Raw genomic sequence first — 22,879 nt, 5'->3', positions numbered from 1 at the left:
TATGGAGTGACGGACCAGCTTGGTGACCTTAGGGTTGGGTGCCAACCCAAGACTGGGAAGTTGCAGGTTCGAGCCTTGACTGTGTCATACTGAAAACTTACATTTTTGGGTGGAATCAGATATTTTTGTGATATTGTTCACATTCAATGTGACTTATATGTGACTACTGTGACTTTTAAGCATCTCCTGTGTGATTACCATCATATCCTGCTTGTAAGGAAGAGGACGCATTGCTAGTGGAAGTCCCAATGCGGTACCGTATCTAGCAATTTGAAAGTTATGCTACCAGAGGCGGAACAGAGCTGTGACCCCAGATATTAATTACATCCAAAACCTTGCTATGTAAAATCAGCAGTTTTATTGAAAGAGCCAATATGTTGGGCCTAAAAAAACTCCCAATGTCTTGAGGGTTTGTTTCATCAATGTTTTGTTTGAAATAAAAATAACCCATTTTATGTTGTTCCCCTCCAAAAAGATCCATTTTTTGTCAATTGGTTTTAATTGTGATGGGCTTTTATTAAAATCACCAAATTTTAAGGGATTTAACGGCCGGTAAGATTTAGACCGGTGGAATATATGCGCCGAATAAGACTGCAACTTCTTGGCTTGTGCACAAATTAAATTAGCATTAACATACCCTCATCATGCAAAATGCAAAAAGAAAGGCACATAAAAAAATCCACCATCACCAATGGGTTCAGAAAAGCCGGTCTGCTGCGTGACGGAGAGGAGGGCACAGAATCAGGAGTGGATGGGAGCGTGGGACGACGTCTATATGACAAAGTTTTTTTCCGACACTTAGGAAGACGACTTTGATGGCTTCAGTTCTAAGGAGGAAGATGAGGACGGTTTACCGTGATTTTTACAAGTACGGTATGTTTTTTTAAAAGACCCGTTTGCTGTGTTGCAAGCGTGTTGCTAGCGTTAACTGCCCTGTCACAGGCACCATTTGGGATGAAAGTTATATTATTATTATTAAAGCTTTGAAAACTCTCTCGGTGTACCGTCTTTCTTTGTAAATATGTGTAACCATGTATAATATGTATTTGCAACTGTATATTTTGTAATGTATTTATTTTAGAGACTTATTCTGATATGTTTTGCACGGGCGAATCAAAAAGAAGGGGCGAAAAAAAACGAGGGCTGACGGAAAGTAGAGTAACGGTGAGACGTGATTGTGGACGCGGCGGACAATAGTGGATATTTATTTCTCCCACCCTTACCTTTGGAAATATACCGTTTTTTTCCTTGGATTACTTTCAACGGGACTCGGACGCTGCAGGTCTGCATCAAACCTTAAGTACCGGTATCATTTTCCGTTCATTTTGCCGGCTGTGATTTTTGGACTGTGTATTTTAATGAAGGACATTCCGTTTGAATCGCGGGACTTAAAGTCGGGTTTGGGTTAATTTTGTGTTTGTGTTACATTTTTTAATGTGGGCGCATGCGGCTTATATACAGGTGCGGCTTGTGTAAGTACAAAATCGGTTTTCCCCTTAAAATGTGGTGGGTGCGGCTTATAATCAGGTGCGCTCTATAGTCCGAAATTTACGTTATATTACTCTTTCTTTTTTAAACTAACATTTTAGGTGTCTGAACACAAGTTTCATATCTAAAATCTCTTTGAAAAATTGAAATCATCTAACACTCACTCGTGATTTATAGTAATTTGAATAAGTTGAAAAACAAAAAATACCCCATACGAAGCACCTTCAGGTGGCCCCAGGGGTCCTCATATCCCCATTTGAGAACCATTCTTTCAGTCAATATAATTCAACATTGGGAACTTGACAGTGGTACATTCTTATTTAAAGATCAACTGGTTGAGAAGATATGGTATGGTGCAATCTAATAGGGAACAAAACAGCCAGAGTGGGTGAGTATTTTACTCAAAATTGTTGTACTTACCTGTTAAAATACATAATTCAGGGTAATGAGACTGAGCACATGCAGGATATTTACTACTATTAAAAAGATAGCTTCACTCAAAGCATAAAATCACGGTCCACCTTGGTAGAAGCTACCACAGAGCAACCTAGCTCCATGCACAGAGGCCCCCATGCATGGTCATGGGCCTAGGACAAGTGCAAATGGACCCCCAGCAAAAAGTGGGACCTGTGCTAGGGAAAAGGGGCAGGCAGAGGCGTCTACCTTGCTGCATGAGAGCTCCAACTCCGAACCAGAAACTATTTAGCAGGGTGAAATTGTTTTCCACTAGGTCCGAGTCGGGGTTGCAAGGGTGGGGGTTATACCACTCGTAGGGGCTAAACCTGTGGCAATCGACAAAGAGCACACACACAGGTTTAATGTAGTTGCAAGATGACACAACTGGAAAAGGGCAGATAAAGCCAGCAAACCTGTAGAAGATGGAGAAAAAAAGTTAGTGATAGTTTGGTGCTTGAAAACCATATTTATTCATGTCGAATGCACTTTTTTAAACTTAAAAAATAACTCAAAATTTGGGTGTGCATTCTACATGAAGTTTGCCATATTACAAAGCATTTATTGTAACAGGATTGAAACCCGGGTGGCGGCAGTTAGAGCGGCAAATTTTAACCACTCAATTGGTTGAGTTGACTTCCCAAAACGTATTGGGTCTTATCTCATCATCACACTAGCTTTCGTCACGGTACCAGAGACAAATGTTAATTTTGTTTTGCATTAGAATAGAAAAAAAATTATAAATTAATTATCATTGTAACATGTTAAATGTGCATCAAAATTAAGATTAAACATAGTGTGACAATGTTGCACGTCATCCATACCACCATTTGAATATTAGCCTTGAGCACAATACACATTAATGCTTCATAAAAACTATGTTCTTTATTAGGACGGAAAGACATCGGAAGGGACATTGGGGACAAAACTGGAAAAAAATGAATATAATGTTATTACTTGAAAAAAAAAAAAAACATTCTCCCTTTTTTTTTACCATTATATTTTTGAGATTTTTGGACCTTAAACAATTGGTTTTGACTATTTGTGTGTGTATGTGTTTAAAGTTAAAATAAAATCCTACATCAAATACATGTATATGTTCCAATTGATTGTCCTCATTTATCCAGTAACTAATTTGACCAATGGGGTCGGAAAATGAGTTCATTGTCATACTTGGAGGAACATTAATATTCAACAGCTCCAACTGTTCATTCCTATTATGCCAACGTTGGCCTTTGTGATTTCACCAGTCGACACGGCGCACAAGCAGATACGTTTCTCATTTATTCGCGATGAATATAAGTGACACCACATTAGCAAAGGTTGATTGGACTACAATTAAATATAGTAACCGGGTTTGATTTTTCCTGAGGAGCAACAGTCCGAGGTAATCTCGAGCATACATGGATTTCACTAATGCAATTTGAATACATGGCATACTTGTCTCACTGTGAGCTATTCACTTTGCATTTGAGTTCGAATTAAAACCATGAATTGGGGCCATGTAGGTATCTAACCATGAAATTTTATCAGTCTTGAAGTGAAAATGAAGAGTTTTCCCTTTCATCTCGTAACGCTTGTTAACACTGATGTTTTCGATGGAATCCCCAGACAACAGTGTATTTATTCCTTGTCTTATGTGAACAATTACCGAAAATTCTAGACTATAAGCTGCTACTTTTTTGCTACGTTTTAAACTCTACAACGTTAAATACTGTGCAGCTTATTCATTTTTTTCCCCGTGGCAACGAAGAAAAAGGGGAGCTGCTCTTTACCACAGAGCATGCGCTCCAAATACAAAACAACACGGTGATGTCTGAAAACATGTATGATGCCCTTTTAGAGGGAAAAAATAGAACATGTGTCTCAATAGAACATTATTCATATATTAGCAAAAGAGGGGATGTTAACAAAACGTTTTAAATATTTACAAAATACTTACGATATTTCAACTTTTTAACCGACAATACAAGTCCACAATTTATACACCAGAATTGAACAATAAATGAAGGTTACCATATTTTTTTGTGGATGACACACATTTTTTTATCCAAAATATAGCTCAAACTTTGGATGCACGTAAAACATGATGTTTTCTGACTACAATCGCAAAATATTAAATGCACTAGTGATATATTACATTTGTGATATGCATACATTTTATATGATTTTCACACTATTTTCAATCATGGTACCGGGAACTAATGTTAAAGAGCAAACAGAAATTTGTCCTGAAAGATATAAATACATGCAAAGAAAGCATGATGAGGGAATCTGAGGATGAATTTGACTTTAATTAATTAAATGCACTGTATATTTTACGTTGGTATCATGTCTAGTTTACATTGTTAATAAATTATTTTAATCATGGTCGCATATATTCATTAAGGTTTGTCTATTACAATGCTTAGTTTGAGCTGAAAAAAAGTGAAACATTTTAAAAATGTTTTTTTCTATTTTTTAATAAAAATATAGGGTTGTGTGTTATATACGAGTGTGCATTATACGCCCCACAATTTGCTATCTCTTAAAATTACACCTCTCCTTCCGTATAAATGAATGTTAAAATTTCTAAAATTTCCTTCAATCCTTGAAGAACGATAACAAGTGAATGCAATGTGTTTCATTATCGCGACAACCTCCTATGTCAACGACACAAAAAGATGTGTATGTGTTCCAATCTGGCACTATTCTCCACAGTATGGTGTCCCTGGTGCTGTAGTCTTGAAATGTAGGTCTCATATTTTACGTGACGCAGTCCTCATTCATTTTTTTATTCCAGCAAAGTAGTAAATATGTGCTCGTCTGTGTAATCACCATTTTTAATGGTCACATGATCCAAAAACACGTGACGTAAACAACTCGGAGCACAACTAAAATTGACGCATCTGGTGCTGTTGCCGTTCTGCAGCCCAAGGTGTCAAGGACAATTTCTCTGGGGAGTGAGCGCCAAAAATGTAAGAAATGTACCGTAAATTCCAGACTATAAGCCGCTACTTTTTTCCCAAACTTTCAACCCTGCGGCTTATTCAGTGATGCGGCCAATTTATGCGATTTTTCTAACGGCCGCCAGCGGCGCTCGAGTACAAAAGGTAAGATTTAGACTGCAACTTCTTAGCTTGTGCACAAATTAAATCAGCGTAGACATGCTCTCATCAGCGTGAAGCTAGCGTGTTTTGGAATAAGGGAGCGTGGGACGACGTCTATATGTCAAAGTCTCTTTCCCATACTGAAGGAAGACGACTTTGATGACGTCAGTTATATGGAGGAAGATAAGGTCGGCTTACCGTGCTTATTAACGTACGATATATTTTTTTAACAGAGCTGTTTACTTTGTTGAGAGCGTGTTACTAGTAGCGTTTTGCTACCCTTCACAGGCACGGTTTGGGATGAAAGTTATAATATTATTATTAAAGCTTTGAAAACTCTCTCGGTGTACCGTCTTTCTTTGTAAATATGTGTAACCATGTGTAATATCTATTTGCAACTGTATATTTTTGTAATGTATTTATTTTAGAAACTTATTCTGATATGTTTTGTACGAGCAAATGAGAAAGAAGGGGCGGGGCAAACGCGGGCTGACGGGAAGTGGAGTAAAGGTGAGACGTGTTTGTGGACGCGGCCAACAATAGTGGATATATACTTTTCCCACCCTTACCTTTGGAAATATACACTTTTTTCCTTGGATTACTTTCAACAGGCACCCGGACTCTGCAGGTCTGCATTAAATCTTAAGTAACGGTATCATTTTCCGTTCCGTTTGCCGGCTGTGTTTTTGGACGTAATCAGGTATGGGTTGATTTCGTGTTTCAATTGCGTTATACCAATGTGGGCGCATGCGGCTAATATACAGGTGCGGCTTGTGTATGTACAAAATCGGTTTTCCTCCCGAAATGTGGTGGGTGCGGCTTATATTCAGGTGCGCTCTATAGTCCGGAATTTACGGTATGTTCATTAGATCTTTTTTCCGGCTTTTTAGAGCTTGTGGTATAAAATCCAGTGCGGCTCATACAATACAAAATTGAGCTTTGTTCTTAAATTTGAGCATGAGGATTTCAATCAGGCGCACTCTGTAGTCTGGAATTTACAGCACGTCACAGCAATATATAATAATCATCATGGGCATGTATGTTTTCTTGATGCTTTTGTGATTTTTTTTGTTTAAGGCCACACATGCTAGACTGTTCTTTTATTGTGCTGCTGTTTATCTGCTCTGCTGTCATTTCAATTAAACTGTCCTTGCGTTATCTCCGGTCATCTGCAGTTCAGTGCAAGATATTTTGTGCAAAGTCAGATAAAGGATGGATGGAAAAAAGTCTCTTGCAATATGTGTGGAATGTCCATCTTTTATCCTTGCACAAGGGCAGGGCCACCCCACAGAAATGTCAAGGTAGATGAATCATTGTTGTTGAAATAGTCTCTACATGTCACTGTGACCACGGTCATGAATACGAGTTTATCGTCAGATGTGTATCGATGTTGATACATTAAATAAAGCTGAGCAATCAACTGAGGGGGAAATTGGCAAACACCACTTTGACATTTTCATTTCGTTCTCAAATTCATCCTTGGGGTCTCTTTCTATTATACCACAAAATGCGGGTTATAATTAATTTTTTGTTTACAATTTTTATGATCATAGCCATGATTAAAATAATTTCTAATAACCACTTTCCAGAAAGGTATACACATTAAAATGCGTCACAATGTAGGACAAAGACAATATATATAAAGTGGTCCCTCTACAAACAAGGAACTTAAGTTTCAAGATATTTGAGATACGAGATGTCTTTTGGGCAAAATTCTTGCCGGGCATACATTTCCAGATGCTACCACTAGAGGGCTGTGCACTTGAGACTGCTCCCCACCAGCATCAGCTTGTTCCAGTTAGCACATATGTTTCCCGCCATAAAAACTTTATTCAGTTTTCTCATTTAAAGAGATAGTCACTTAAATTGTAGGTGTACTGTGAGTGCTTCTCTATACCTAACAGTCTCTGTTGCTTCCTCACTCCTCCCGCACATATCGCCCTCACTAAACTACTACAAAACTGCCTACTAAAGTGCTCATAATAAACCCACATTTTATTTTTTTTAATATCATCATATTTAACTCATAACTATTTTCACATTTTCTATTTGAATGTATATTTATTGTTTAGGAAGGTGTGTTTTATATTTATTTAACTTTGACTATTTAGGGAGGACGGGGACAGAATAATTGGTTTTCAATTATTTCTTATGGAGAAAATGCATTCAAAATACGAGAAATTCTACATACGAGATCAATCCAGGAAAGTATTATCTTGTTCTGTATGTAGAAGGGCCACTCTATTTGTTTTATTTTATTTTACACTGTCAACTATCGAGAATACTAGGGTAAGAATTAGCCATAAAATCAAGGGAACATTATATGTACAGTATTTTAACTGACTACAGGATACATACATACTTTAACCACATAAAAGAAAATCATGTCGTTTCTTCTACGAAAACGTGTTACTCGTGTCAACACTAAATCTGTTACCAATCTTTTGTCAGCTGTTGTAGGATGAATCAGAAGTACTGAATCCAGAAATTGCATTCTTTTTTCTCAGTCAGGTGAAATTTTTGATATATGGGCTCGTTTTATACGTGTACGCATTTGTGGAGATTTTTAAAACAAGCCTAAATGAGGCAATGGTGACGAGACATGAAATCAACTTTTACTTATATACATTTATCAATGTTCATCAATCAGTTTAAAGTAATCAATGTTTCCATCAGGTAATCAATACCCGTTGTTGGACAGACATATTTTTTTTCTGTAAAACCTTATTTGGGATAAAGTGGGATGATGTTTATTGACAAAAATGTGTTGATGATACTCCAAAATGCAATCAATTTTGTCACAGGGTCTGATTTTTTATTGATATTTTTCAAATTTATATATTTATATTTATATTATATTGTTATATCTGATATTTTTATTTACTAATAATTGGGGCAATAGTTCAGGAGGTAGAGCGCTCGTCTTGGGATCAAGAGGTCGCAGGTTTGATTCCCAGCTCCTCCGTGTTATATGTCGAAGTGTCCTTGGGCAAGAGACTGAATCCCTAATGCCCCCAAATAAGCAGGTAGGCGCCTTGCATGGCTGACTCCTAATTGGTGTGTGAGTGTGTGTGAATGGGTTAGTGTGAAGCACATTGTAAAGCGCTTTGGGAGGTCTTCATTGACTTGAAAAACGCTATATAAATGGAGAACATTTACCATTTGTATTTTTTACCTTACAAATTGACCTGGCACGCAAAACTAACCTGCTGGAGAAAAATCAATTGTATTTCCTGATTTGGTAGACTAAAAATACCATTGAATCGTTGGAGAAATATAGTGAAATATAGACAACATTTACAAAATAAAAAAAATGTTGGCGTGTGTTATTGAAGTGTTACAAGACTGATGGTGCTTGACATAACTAATTTTTCTGTTGTTGGTGTTTTTCTTTTGCTGTACTTTATTTGCAAATAAATCGTTGGGTGCTTAAATCAGTATTTTATTCACAATGTATCCTGTTATTAGATATTCTTTTGCTGCTTCATAACATCAAACATGCAACCACTGACCATTATGGATTTAAGTTTTGGAGAAAAGACTTAACCGAAAGGAGAGCGTATGCACTTACCAAAACGCTTATGCGAGTAAAGCTAAAGGAGCATATTCTGAACCAACTTAGATGACAGTTGCTGCCTTTTGAAATTTGGTAAAATCATAATGCCAGTAACACCAGAAAAAAATAACACAAGCGCTAACAATAAAACTGTCGAGTCGTGGCTGGAAGCCATGTCTGCTGAAAGTTTTAGAGTTAGTGCAAACTTTTTATGTATCTTACCTGCAAAATACTGCACAATACTAAACTTTAATTGTGTGAGAACTTCTGTGTTTATGATCTTCTTCCACTTAGGATACATTCACTAACTAAAAGAGAAGCAGCCCTACCTTAAATATCAGGTATTAGGTGTGAGTTTCACATTACATTCATTTTGAGCAATACGTCTGTTTTAGTAGATTGAGTTTTTGGCCGTTCTGGCAAGTTTGCATTCAAATACAAACAAAAACATAAACATGCAATGACATACACTGGCAAACAAGGGTGGTCTCTTCAGGACTCATAAGGCTAACCATCCACTTACGCCACCCCCAAAATTCAGCCACCCACTAATCCTTATGCACCAAAAGACCCTTAATCCGTTAAAAACGAAAAGCACATTGGCGTGTTTTGACCATTAAGGAAGGTTCTTTGTAATTTCTGAAGTGTAGTTTTGTGTATTTTAGCCAATTAAATGCATCAGAATAAACACAATTTCGTGGATCAATTTCCTGGATTTCTTTGAAGCGAGTTATTCAAACAGGAATGACCAAAGTTGCCCTTCAGCACTCAACAAGATCAAAATGGCATTATTTTTCAATTATGTACTTTTTCTGTTAATGAAGCGTTGAAGAAAAATGTAATTTAAAACAGTTCAATGGTATAAAATTATATTTTTGTTGTAAGAACAGATGTATACCAAATATAGTACATTTTGGCGTATGGACTGATTTGGGTAAAGAACTATTGAAATCAAAAAAGGCCATGTTTAAGTACTTAACTATTATTTTACTGTGGCTCTGTGTGAGTGGAATCTTATTTGATCATTAGTCTCTTCTCATTTAGTTATTAGTCCCTTCCAACTGCCATTTTTGCTCGATTACATTAGACTAAAATTGGATTAACCGTGCTATGTACAAGAGACACATTTCTAATCAAAACCCAAATAACATTTTCTCAACGTTATACATTTATTTTGAAACAAGTTGCTCTGGTTATTTTGCTTTAAATTCATGATGTTTTAGTATTAATTTGAATTTTCTTTCATATTTCCTTTTATTTGTTTACATACATATATATGTATATATTCTTGTGTGTGTTTGTTTATTTACATTTAGAAAACCAACATGAGTGAAGTACCAAAAGTTGGTGACATTTCGTATGGGTATTGATTAGCCTTGAACATATTGTCGGACATTAAATTGGTCCGTGGTACAGGAAAGGACCGCCGACCACCGGTATACACGACCATGGTTTTCCATCGTCAGCATGCCCAGGATACCTCAAGTGTAATTACTGAGAGTAGCCCCCCTCGTTAGACATCAATGCAACGTAGAAACAAGACAGCGACTTTTGTGTGTGAGATCGGCTGATAAGCGACATGTTACCTGGCTATGACAAACAGCACACAACTGACACCCAAGTAAGCCAGCAGAATATACATCCAGATATCGGGCGAGAGGGGGTTGAGGAAGGAGAAGACCCCCGTGTTGGTCCCATTCGGCTTGCGGTAGAGTATACTTATACCCAAAGTCATGAAGGGCTTGGAGAAGTCAATAACCCTCTCACGCACGTATGTGATGGCGAGAGGCGCCACTGCCAGATCAGCTCTCTGTCAATAAACATAAAAAGGGAGAAGGATAGGCCATAAGTTAAGGGCGGAGGAAACATTTAGAGGCAATCCCATTAGGAAAACACAATGTAGTCATGGGGAGTGTTGTTTTTCAGGCACTCTGCGGGAAATTTAAAGGCAACCTCTTTCTGGACCCATGGCCCGACAACATTTTCATTTAACCCTATTTGTATTTCAAGCAACGGGTCAAATTCAGAGAGAGGGGGGATTACTCATCAGCAATTGTTTTTAGCAGTGTACTATAGTTGAGAAAGCCCTGACTTCTTAATGGTGACTGTAACTATTACCTTTTATTTTCCCTTTATGGGATTCTTTGACCACGAGATATTGCTGTTTTGTGTAATACAGCTGAAAATGAGTGTCAAAAAGCACAAGGAAGATTACAAACCACGAAGACTAGCAGTTATTGAAAAAACATGTTTCTTCTAATTTTTTTGCCCTGACTTTTGTACGCTTTGTGTTTTTGAGGGGTAGCCATAGCAGCAAGATGTCAGAAAATTTGTGTGTGTGTGTGTGTGTGCATGTGTGTTTCCTAAAAAAAGAACTCCGTTTGTGTCCTCGTTTTACACAAATTTATACCATATTTGTGCAATGATTGATCAGTGCAAAAATATCGCAAAACATTGAATGCAACAGGAATCAAACCCGGATCGTGGTCGTGAAAGCGTCAAAAGCCGACCATTGTTCCACCAGTAATATAGACAACATATGCAAAGGCAGTAGGTTTTTATCTCATTATTACACTATATCTGTTTAAATCCAGGCTTAAAACACATTTATATTCATAGCTTATGAATAACCTTTTTTTTCATGTTGACAATATCTATCTATTATGTGTTGTTGCAACATCCGTTGCAGCTTGGTCATCCTGGAAGGGGGATTACCTCATATGTGTTCCCTCCTCAATGTTTCTCCATTTATTTCATGTTGAGGTTTTTGAGTTTTTCCTTGTAATTCCTACCTTGTAATATAGGGCTATACAAATGAACATGACTAGACTATTTTTAGTCATGGTACCAGAGAAAAAACTTTAAAGAATATATTGAAAAAAAGAGACAGTGCATCTGATGAGGAATTGGACTTGGGAGGACATAAGATGAATACAATGAAAATTTCATTTTTCATTTGTGTTCATAGTTTACGTTGTTGAATGATTTAATACAAGGCCCCACACATTCAACAACATTTGTCACTTTCAATTCTTGAAATGGAATACAATTGTCTATTTTTTTTGTCACTGTAACATGTAAAATACACAATGAAATTACCATTCTTTTCTGGTACCATGAATATAAATAGTGTGATGATGAGATTAAACGCCTTTCTTATATGTTATATATATTACTGGTGCACCAGTGGTCAGAATTTGGGACTCCCAATGCTGTGACCTGGGCTCGATTTCTGTTGCAAAGTTACAGTTGAGAAAAAGTGAAACGACTTCTTATACAGATTTTTATAAAAAACAATTCGGTACATGTTATAATCAAGTGCGCGTTATACAAAAATATGTGCAGTATGTGCGGTCCCTCTAGGTGTAGCTCATGTTATGTGAAATAAATGCAAAATTCTTAAACTATGAGTATTTACAAAAATGCCTGTTTATATGAGAAAAATTGAAGAGAGAACAGTAATCTGTTCTAACATATATGGATGAACACAAAAAAAAAAACGACGAGTTAAACAACTCTTTGGTCTGTTCTGTCTAAATCTTTGTCTCTATCGGGCAATAATGTTGCTATAATTTGATACCCACACCCTTTGAGGTAGACTTGCTCTTTGAAAATTTGTCCAAAAAGAACGTGCGTACCAGTGGGCTGTTAGCACAGATTTGTAATTTGTGTTTTGAGGGAATTTTTGTACTGTCCTCTCCTGTTCTACTTGTAAGTTAAAAATTCATTGATGCCTTCATTCCTTATTCTAAGCTATAAACGTATCAATGTCTCACCAAACAATCTCAACACACTTCACTGATGGCATCACGTATTATTTATTTATTGTCACGGTTGCCATGACGCCCAATTGGCCCCGCCCGTGTGGCGCTAGCTGCGGCTCGTTGACAGATTGCCTTTCCGTCTATTTAAGCTCAGTGCTCTCACTCTTCCTTTGTCAGTCCGTCCACGAACCTCTACCCCGCAAGACTGTTTCCTGTTGGTATTTCCTGTCTGGTATTGTTCCTGTTTATTTTGTCCTGTTTGTTATCGGTTTCCAGTTTTGTTCCCGTCTAGTTTTTCCATTTTAGTTTCGATATCCTGTTTTGATAACAATCCTCTCCGTCCTGTTGTTTAATATCAGTTGCCAGTTTTGTTCCTGTCTAGTTTGTCCTGGTTAATGTAGATATCCTGTTTTGATATCAATCCTGTCTGTCCCGTCCTGTCCGGTATCGACCCCATCTGTCCGATATCTGCTCGGGCAATTGGTATCGATCTCGTCGGCCTGTGGCTTCCTATCATTCCACGCCAGACTGCTGCCTAACGTGCATGACTCCCCATTAAAAGGCTTGTGTGAGAAACGTCACGCATTTGGGTCCTGATCCTGTCCTGGTTCTTGATATTTATAAACTTTATTTAAAAATGATTTACATTTTTTGGATTTTTTTATGGACTATTAACTTGAGGGCAAACATTTTAGGTGATATGTCAATTTAGCTCTGTATTTGTTCAATGTGCATACTTTTATAATATAAATGCAGTTCTTGTTAAAATAAATGACAGAGGCACATCTATTTAATCCATTCCTTATAATGTCCCCAAGCCCAAAACACATTGCACAGGTTAGTCCTACTTCACCATGATAAGGTTGGGTATCAATGTGACATAGCGCTACCCTAAAGTTTGACTCCTGAGAAACTTTTCTTGTCTTCCCGGCTGAACCGCCCACCTTCCCCCCCTTCGTATCGGTTCATATTGCCCCAATGGTGCACCAACTGTGACACACACACAAATCATACAGTGTATTGATCGAGGGCAGAAGCCCGAGTTAAGAAGTAGTTGACACCCATCGGGTGTTACTTCTAATGGGTCAGATATTGACTGCACAGTGGCTGCTATTTTTCTATCCAAGCAGTTTAGCGAAAATGGAATGTTGTTGGGAGCAATTAACGTTGACTGCGAGCACATTGTGTATGCTTTAATAAGGTCTACTGGGGAAATGACTCATGACGGGATCTATGCTCTCCGAACACTTTTAGCTCTAATACAGTCTAAAAGCTGCAGGAAAAAAATGTATTTTTATGTTGGCTGAGAATTCAGTATTTGGTTTTCTTATTTTTGTATTTATTTTATTTTCTGCAAAATTGTTTGTTTTCCTTCTTTTCGGAACATGGATCTGTAATCTTTGATGAACAGAAATATGCATTGTTTGCCAATAGTACACTAAAATGTAAAATAGAAAAAGTAATATGAAAAATAATTGGTAATTAATAAATCCACTGCCATAAATCATTGACTTAGTATCTCATTTGGTTCCTGAGAAATGAATATTCAGATACCTTTGTTTTTTAAACCAGTATGCGGGGGCACACTAATTCCCCACTATTAATTTGTATCTTTGCTTTCTTTCAGTGATCAACCAGTAACTGTAATATAATGTACATCCATATAAGTAGGAGGAAGCCTATTACTAGGTTTCTCTTTGTGTACTCGACTCCATTGGCGCGATGCCGTACATGGGTACACAAACCTATTCTGTTTTATGAAACTTTTTGAAATGCCCTTAAAACATTCAAATAAGGTAAACACCTTCACATAATTTTGCATTTTTTTTATTATAATCTTACTTTACTGAAAAAATAATAATGAAACAGAAAAAAAATTGAACAAAGTACAAATTCTGTGTTTCACTGTTTCAATTTCAGTATTATTTTTGTTATTTTTTCTCAAAAAAAAACAACATGAAATGATAGACAATTTTAGAAAACATGCTAGACATAAACTAAAATTCCAAATTACTGCAAAATTATTAACCAGGATTAATAACTTTTATTAGCCCCTGCACAATGGCGAGCAAACATTATAAGATACAGTCCACACTGTCAATTTAGACAGTTAATAATAATAATTTTAACTTAAATACATAGATAATGAAAACTGGTGCTGGGAAAAATATTTTTTAACATTTTCAATGTAAGGTGAGCCTTGAGATTTTTTTAATAAAAAAAAGTACTTCGGCTAAAACAAGGTTGAAAACATTTACATAGATTACATTGTGCACTTGTATGCTAGTATTGAAATCAACTAACCTAGATTTTTTTTAATTCATTCGTTCGAAGTCTCAGTCTGTAAAAAGATCATCCCGAAGGAAGTTACGCTACTTGGTGGGTGGTTCTGTCTCCATTAACCACAAACACCAAGGGATCTGTACAACCAGGATATAAGGCGCAAATTTGAATTTCTGGCCAACTTTGGGGTATTTAGATGAGCTTTATGGTCTTATGGTACTCTAATATGGTACTCTAATACTTTGGATAACTGAAAAAGTATTTAATTTCATTTTGTGTCAAACAAAATTGCACCGTTATAACTGCAGTGTTAAAACAAATACTGTTTAAGACTTACATGCTCCATTAATTCTTTGACTATTCCATTCCACTGGCCTGTGTTTTCTTCCTGGGCACCATATTTGCCGTCTTCTACTAAGCGGATTTCATAGGTGAAGCCCAAGATGTGTGCCAGCTCTCTCATCAGGTCGATGCAGTAGCCCTCAAAACGCTCGTTCCCGTATAGGGGCTTGTCGGACTTCTTAAACATCACATATGGCTCCTCCTGGCAAACGTGAGAGAAAGGACATGTACGTAAAATGTGCATGGATCTGTCTGGATATTTTGCGTCTGCTTTTAGTGTTGTGTGCCACTTGGGAACTGAAACCAAATAGTCATAACATGTATAATATAACACAGGATATTGTAATACACAAATATCAGTGTGTGCTGCTGTGTGAATTGGATTTGATAACAACGTAGTGAGCATTGTTCAAAATGCCTGCTTTGCAGAAAAGGGTAGATCGCCGTTTTCTCCTATGGCGACCGAGCGGCAAAAATGTTAAACATGTTTGATACTTGACGCCGAGTCTCCCTCCAAAAGTGCCTCTGCAAACCAAAAGCAAAATACTGATGGGCAGTGGAGTCCAACGCGGTTGGCGCCAGGTGTTGCAAAGGTTTAACACAATGGACATCGTGAACAAGTACGGTACAAAGAGAAGCACAAGGTAAATGCACACACAGAAAACAGCAAGGGTGGGGCATAATTTGTTTTACAAAATAAAATAGGAAGGACAAACTCCTATTGCGAGTAAAAAACACAGAACTCCACAGTATGCCCTTCACATCTATTGAGCAACATTAGCCAAAATTGCTAGCACATGTGAAAGTATGAAATCCACATCTATCATGCGACATTAGCCACAACTGCTACCGTGTGCGTCAACAACTTACGCTAGGGTCTGCATCGACGGTAATTGGGACATTTTGGGACTCCACCAGAGAAGTTAGACAAAGTGGCTTAGGAGGGAAAATGCTGAGTGTGCCGCAAGACAATAAATACGATAGATTAGCATAATAAACATGAAGAATGATTTGATGCGCAAGTAAATTTAGTTTTAACAACCTCATATTTCAATGAACATATTGCAGTGCTTTACAAATGCCTATCACAAAATCTTCCAAATTTTTCCTCACTATTTATGAGGCGAATCCCTAAATAATGGTCTTTTGGCACAATGGAAAAAAAACTACAGCATGAACTTCATTTGTGTACAAGTGTTTCACGTTTTATACGCCTGTGGTATATTTTAGTCAAACGATTGATCACTTGAATAGTTTGGATTACCAAAATTGCAAAACATTGTATGCATTGGGAATAGAACCCGGGTTACAGAGATAAATATTTCGTGCAAAAAGGCAGTGGATTTTATCTGAATATTTAAATATTTTTACTGTGCCAGGAACAAATGTTAGAAAATGGAGAAAACGGAATGTTGTCGTGTAAGATATACATTAACTCCAAAAAAAGCACGACAAGGAAAATTTGTATTTAGTGCATCTGAAAATGTATCGAATATTGTTTTTAATTAAATCTTTACGGATGACTTTCTGATAGATCCGTCCTCTAAAATTCGTTTCCTGCCATTGTCAGTAAAAATTGTGTGATAATGAGATAAAATATATTGCGTTTTTGTATGTTTGGTATGTGGCCTGGTGCTTAAGCGTCAGCCCCTCTACATTGGATACAATGTTTTGCGATTTGGGCCAGTGATGTTTTTGGATTGATCAATCAATGCATAAATACCGTAATATACATTAATAAACCGTAAAGCCCCCACAAGCGTGTAGAAATACATGCATTTCTGATCGTACCAACCATATTTTGCGGACCCCTAGCTACTTTGCACTTCGGTTATTGCTGGTTTGCTGCTTCATGGATTTTGTATTGAATGGAATTGTCTTCAATGTCATTTATATCGACGTATCATGCATTGTGTTCTGCAGCAGACCACACGCAGCAAATGTGGTCACAGAGGCAGGTCAAGGAGGGCTTTGTGGGTTGAGGGGGTATCACCGTCTATGTGCACGATTGTGCTAGGCCGGTGTCAGTCAGACAACGAGGCAGGCACACAAGTCAATGTGTTCACCCAAAACAAACTGGGAAGGACGGTGACAGCAAGTAGCTCTAGCAGCTTGTTACAATAAAAATAAATTTATGAATTGCATCAGACTCTGGGGAAAGTCAGAAGAGCGCAAATAAATTGTGATCACCAGCGGGGGCTTCGTTAATTATTATTGGGTCCGGGAAGCGACTGAGGGAGTGTTGGGAGAGGCAATAAGGCAATAGTGGAGCTGTCGGTCTGGCCCAAGGCTACGGCTAGGCTTACATCTAAAGCCCTCAAGCCACCACTGCTGAGCTTGTATCTCACCAATGCCAGATCCATTACCAATTAAATGGATGACCTGGAGCTACAGCTCGTGGGAAATTGCTACATTTTGGACGGTTGTGTTTTAATCATCTTGCTGAAGTCGAGGTTACCCGTTGCTAGCTTACAGCCGCTTTCTAAGTCACTTCTTGGTCTTAAAGGAAAAGCCTTCCAATTGTGTTGTCCTTTTGTATAATGACATAAAGCCCTATCATTCAACTGCAATTATGTGCTCTGTGTTTTAATTTGTAGATTTGTAGTTTTCCTTTAGTTACAGTCGTATAATCTCAGTCGGTACGAACATTATCTTGGGATACAGTAGTTTGAATTTTAGGACTTTTATGAAGGTGCTACGCTACTTAGCAGAGTTTCACATTTCGTGAGCAATTCTGGTCCCAATTAACCACGATACCCAAGGTATCTCTGTATATGACGCCCTGAGTTTTAAGGCACACTATAGAAATTTCTGGCCAAATCTGGGTTTTAGGTGCAGCTTATAGTAGGAAAATCGTGGTATATTCCTTCCTAGCTATTTTTTTTTCTTTTGTTCTACTTCAACATCACACGACACAAGCAACACAATCTCTACGGCATAAGAGTATTCCAGTCGTTTTTCCTAAAGTACATGAAATGCTGACGGGCCAGAACAGTAATGGCAATTACATCATGTTTTATAGTACATTATCCCTGTGAACATGAGGAGAAGCGGCATGAAAATAGGCATCAATCAAATGTAACAAAGCCAATTATTGTCATACCCTCCCTGCTTTCCTGCCTGCTCACAAGCCATCAAACACCTCCCTGTGACTGTATCCAGATATGGCAATTACTTCCTCGAAGTTGATGAGAACGGCAATCCAATCATTCCGCAGAACGCTCGCAAAGGAAAAAGTATCACACTCAATAATTACAGCTCACCATTAACCTGATTGTGCTATTTTTACACTAAGAAATTTGCACAGAACAATCACTGCCATTACTGTAGTTGTATTTTTCTAGTATTGAGGAGGATCACTGTAGTAGTATTTTTGTAGCATCCATAGTGGGATTTTTGTCGTATTTCCGTAGCGGTACTTTTCTAGTTGTACTTTTTATCGTACTTTAGTAGGATTTCTGTATTAGGATTTTTGTAGCATTCTGTAGTAGGCTTTTTAAAGTATTTCCATAGTAGGATTTGCATAGTATTTCTTCAGTATTGTTGTATTATTCTTGTAGTTGTATTTTGAGGGTATTTTTGTGGGAATTTTGTAGTAGAATTTTTGTAGCATTTGTATACACATATTTTTGTAGCATTTCCTTAGTAGCATTCTTGTAGTACTTCCGTAGTAATATTTTTGTGGCATTATCGTAGTTTTATATTTAGAACTTTTGGGAGGATTTCCGTAGCAGTATTTTTGTAGTTTTTCCATAGAAGGATTTTTGTAGTATTTCCGTAGTAGGATTTTTGTAGCATTTCTGTTGTATTGCTGTAGTTATATTTTCACAGTGTTATTGTAGGATTTCTGAAGTAGGATTTTTGTAGTACCCTCCCTAATAGGATTTTTGTAGAATTTCTGTAGTAGGATTATCATGTCATATATTAAACATTTCTGCTGTATAAAATTAGTGTTATTTTTGTAATCTTATTGTAAGATTTCTGTAGTAGGATTTTAATAGTATATATTACTTATTTTGGTAGTAATACTTTAGTGTCATCTTTGTATTATTTTGTAGGATTTCTGTAGTAGGATTTTTTTAATATTTCCGCAGTGAAATTTTTGTAGTAGTTCTTAAGTCAATTAGTAGTATTACTGTAGTTGTGTTTTTACAGTTCTTTTGTAGGATTTTTGTAGTAGGATTTTTTTGTATTTCTGTTGTCAGAATTTTATGGTATCTATTAGGTATTCTTGTAGTATTACTTTAGTGTTATTTTTATAGTATTTTGCAAGATTTCTGTAGAATAATTTTCTGTAGCATATTTATAGGATTTCTGTATTAGTAATTTTGTAAGATGTCCGTAGTAGGATTTTTGTAGTAATTCCGTAATAGTTGTCTGTGTGTCACAGACCAGAAAGGACACATGACTCAATAGCATGCGTTTCTCAGTTTTTATTGAAAAGAGAGGGAGAGTAAGGCTTGCTTTCTTTGATCCGAGGACTGACGGAAAACGGGAGCGGCGAGGCGGGAATGACACTTCCGTGTCGGACGAAGACAGGCGGGACTGGTAAGTCGTTTGGCCGGGGCTGGATATCAGGGGCGATGTCAAGTTCGTAATCAGGGTCGTAGGCAGGAGGCAGGCAGGAAATGAAGCAAAACGGGTAGGTAACAGAGGCAGGCAGAACAGGCGTAGTCAGGTCCAGAAACGGGTCGAAAACAGAGATCAGGCAGGAGAAAGGTTTTAGCAGGAACGGAGTCGGACGGGAAAGCTCACTGCGTGGAACACAACAGCTCGCAACGATCTGACGAAGACTGAACTGAAGCCGGGGGTTTAAGAAGGATGTGGCCACCAATCAGCTTGTCCGGGCTGTTGGTGCCAATCAAGCCGTCGCAGGTGTTCCAAATTGGCAATCATGGCATCTGTGTATGTTTGTGGTATTCCTTAATTAGTAATTTAGTTTTACTGTAGCAGTATTTTGTAGTAATTGTTATTTTTTTAATTAAAGCAAAATAACATAGGGTAACTGTTTTCAAGAACTAAATTAGATATTTAGTTTTGTAGTAATTTTGTAGTTTTCACAACTGTAGACAAAACTAATACCAAAATAAAACCAACACTTTTTAAAAAATAATTTGTATTTTATATACTTATATATATGGTCATTATTCTTGGACCCCTTTTTCTCTGTGGTCTGTATTAAAAGACCACTGGTTCAGGATCTTTCAGAAACTGAAAAAGTGTGCTTCCTCATTTTATAAGACTAATTCGATGACGTAGATGTTACTTGGAGCGACTACATCATGTCTGATCAAATAATTGATGGAAAACAGATCTGTAATTCACGCATCAAATTGTCTGAGAGCGAAACTTGAGTACCGCCAAAATGAGATTTTATTTTACTGAGACAGTCGCAAGTTGCGCTTTGACAGTGCCGTGCATCATTTTCTCAATTGGACAGCAAAAAATGGCCATTAAAAGTAAAAGGCCGCTTTATGTAGAGAAGTTGAAGATTTTTAAAGTGGAAACCATATAAAAAATGACATCTCCGTATAAAGTTTGAAAGGGCTGAGGGCCTTTATGTTTTTACATATTTTATTCTGCTAGTTTTCATATATCCATTATGCACATATGTCAGACTCCAATGGCTCTAGGCGGAATGTACTTTTTATCTTTATGATAAGATTACTTTGCTGGGTGACTCTAAGGTTGGGACAGCAGTTTGCAAATACACACTTATTATTCCAAACGATTCGATACCTTTTAATACCCAAAGGGGGAATGATGTAATGCATGTTTGTACTATGTATTTAACACATTGACAAGTAAAACATGGCTTACTGTTTAATGTACTAGTGGTGTCAAACTCAGACGGATAGAGGGCCAAATAATGAAAACTGCTGCAAGCTGAGAGTTGGGAAAATCAAATGTTGTTTTTTATTTGTTAATTTTATTTTATTTGTGCAATCACTCATATACAGTAGCTAGTAGTTAGGGTTAGGGGTCAGCATTTAGGGTTCGGGTTGGGCTACAGTGATGCATAGGGTTAAGGGATTGGGTTCAAATGTGAGGGTCTGAGGATTAGGACAAGGGGTAAGGTTAGAGGGTTAGGGTAGAAGTGTAAGGCTTGAAGCAGGTGTTTGGAACCTTTTTGACTCAAAAAGTCATAAAAGCAAAAATTTTGATTTTATTTTGGGAATGAGGGACACCATACTCAAGACAAAAATCAACAAAAGCGCTCGACCCGCTCTCCAGAAATAAGCTTATTCTTCAGCACATTTTATTTCAATGTGTGACATTTGATAACTTGATACAATTTATGTAATAAGAACAATGTGTCCCAAATATCAACAAATATAGAATAGAATAGAATAGAATAGAATATACCTTTATTTTCATTGTTACAAAATGGGTTGAACATTTTGTGACAACGAAATTGGACGAGGCACTCCAGTTTCACATTTTACAGTGAGGATAAAAGAAAACAAAGAAGATAAAGGAACAAATATGATGTTTGTATTGTATTGTAATATACCACTTCAAATGTGTCTACCCCCAACAATTACTTCATTAAGGCTTATTTTGACTTTCATCCATTTATCCATCCAATTTCTGCGCCGGGTCGCAGGAGTGCTGGAGCCCATCCCAGCCTGCTTTGGACAATTTGGACCGGCCAATGGGCCTGACATGCATGGCTTTGGAATAAGGGAGGAAACTGGAGTGCCCAAAGGAAACCCACTCGGGCACAGGAAGAACATGCAAACTGCTCATGGGGAAGCTGAGGTAGCTGGCCTTCATTTTTCTTTGTAAATAATGGTGCCAAAACAAGGTGCAAGCAGTTATTTTGTAGACATGTCACAAGATCCCAAAGTATTTGCTTTTGGCGCAGAAGGCACAGCGCAATAGATAAGGGGTGAGCGGTAGGGATGGGTTAAAGGGTTTCTTGTGGATCTGTAAGAATTACTTTGTTTCCAACTGGCACAAAATAAATATTTTCTTGATACAAAAATCCCCGTTACATGAACATTGAATAAAATAAACCATCAGTAGCCTTTATTTTCTATTTGAGCAAAATTGGGCAACATTTACTCTTAAGGGAAAAAAAGGCTTTTTTCCAGTCACTCAGTCAACTGGGGTAAGTTAAAAAATGGATCGAAATAATAAATAACAAAAATACACAAAAACAACATTTTCTTTCAGGGGAAATTAAGAACAGTAAAAATACACAACATATCTTGGCGTATAATAGTGATTCTTTTTTTTTTAAGTTTTACTTACTTATTTACTTATCGAGCTGCCAAGTTTCTTAAGTATTACCATATGTTATTTTGACTTAATTAAAGAATATTTTGGTAGCCTAAAAAATCCACCAAGCAAAAATTGGTTAAAAACAAATTTAAAATGGTGTGTTTATTTTCGATTGAAAAGTGAAAGTTTTGAAAAACTCATTTTCCAGATGTCTTATTTAGTTTTGTAGTATGTATGTAATATTTTAGTAGCATTTCGGTCGTATTTTAGTTCTATCATTTTTTTAGCATTCCTGTACCAGTATTTTTTTAGTATTTCTGTCGTAATTTCGGAGCAGTTTTTCTGTGGTATTAAAAAAGAAAGTTTTTCTTAGTAGGAGTTTGTATACTATTATATATATTGTCATGACATTCTGAGCATTTCCATTCACTGGCTATATGTGGGCCACAGGTCGTCAGTAGCCTAGATGGTAAGGCGCCCGCTTTGAGACTGGGAGGTCGGTGGTTCGCGCCCCCGGCCGAGTCATTCCTAAGACTTAAAAAGTGGTCGGTGGCGCCCTCTGTTGGCTGCGGCTGCATCGGCTCGCTACAACGGGTCAGGTGCAATCGACATTTCGTTCTGTGTACATTGTTACACAGAATGACAATACAAGGAAATTATTATTATTATTATTATAT

At 37.2% G+C, this 22,879-nt stretch overlaps 1 protein-coding gene across 3 annotated transcripts in view; it reads right to left on the bottom strand.

The window, feature by feature from the left end:
- grik2 (glutamate receptor, ionotropic, kainate 2) overlaps positions 1-22,879 on the bottom strand; it is a 282,326-nt gene that overhangs the window by 63,475 nt on the left and 195,972 nt on the right. For all 3 annotated transcript variants that reach the window (XM_088326235.1, XM_088326237.1, XM_088326236.1), the window contains 3 exons: positions 14,971-15,177; positions 10,173-10,396; positions 2,152-2,270 (listed from right to left, as the gene is read on the bottom strand). In XM_088326235.1, coding sequence (XP_088182361.1) covers positions 2,152-2,270; positions 10,173-10,396; positions 14,971-15,177 — 550 coding nt within the window. The remainder of the gene's footprint in view (positions 1-2,151; positions 2,271-10,172; positions 10,397-14,970; positions 15,178-22,879) is intronic.

The sequence above is a fragment of the Urocampus carinirostris genome, chromosome 2, assembly GCF_059441175.1.
Source record: "Urocampus carinirostris isolate Australia breed hairy pipefish chromosome 2, RoL_Ucar_1.0, whole genome shotgun sequence".
Lineage (NCBI taxonomy): Eukaryota > Metazoa > Chordata > Actinopteri > Syngnathiformes > Syngnathidae > Urocampus > Urocampus carinirostris.
The sequence above is the reverse complement of the archived record's forward strand: the minus strand, read 5'-3'. Positions and strand labels throughout refer to the sequence as shown.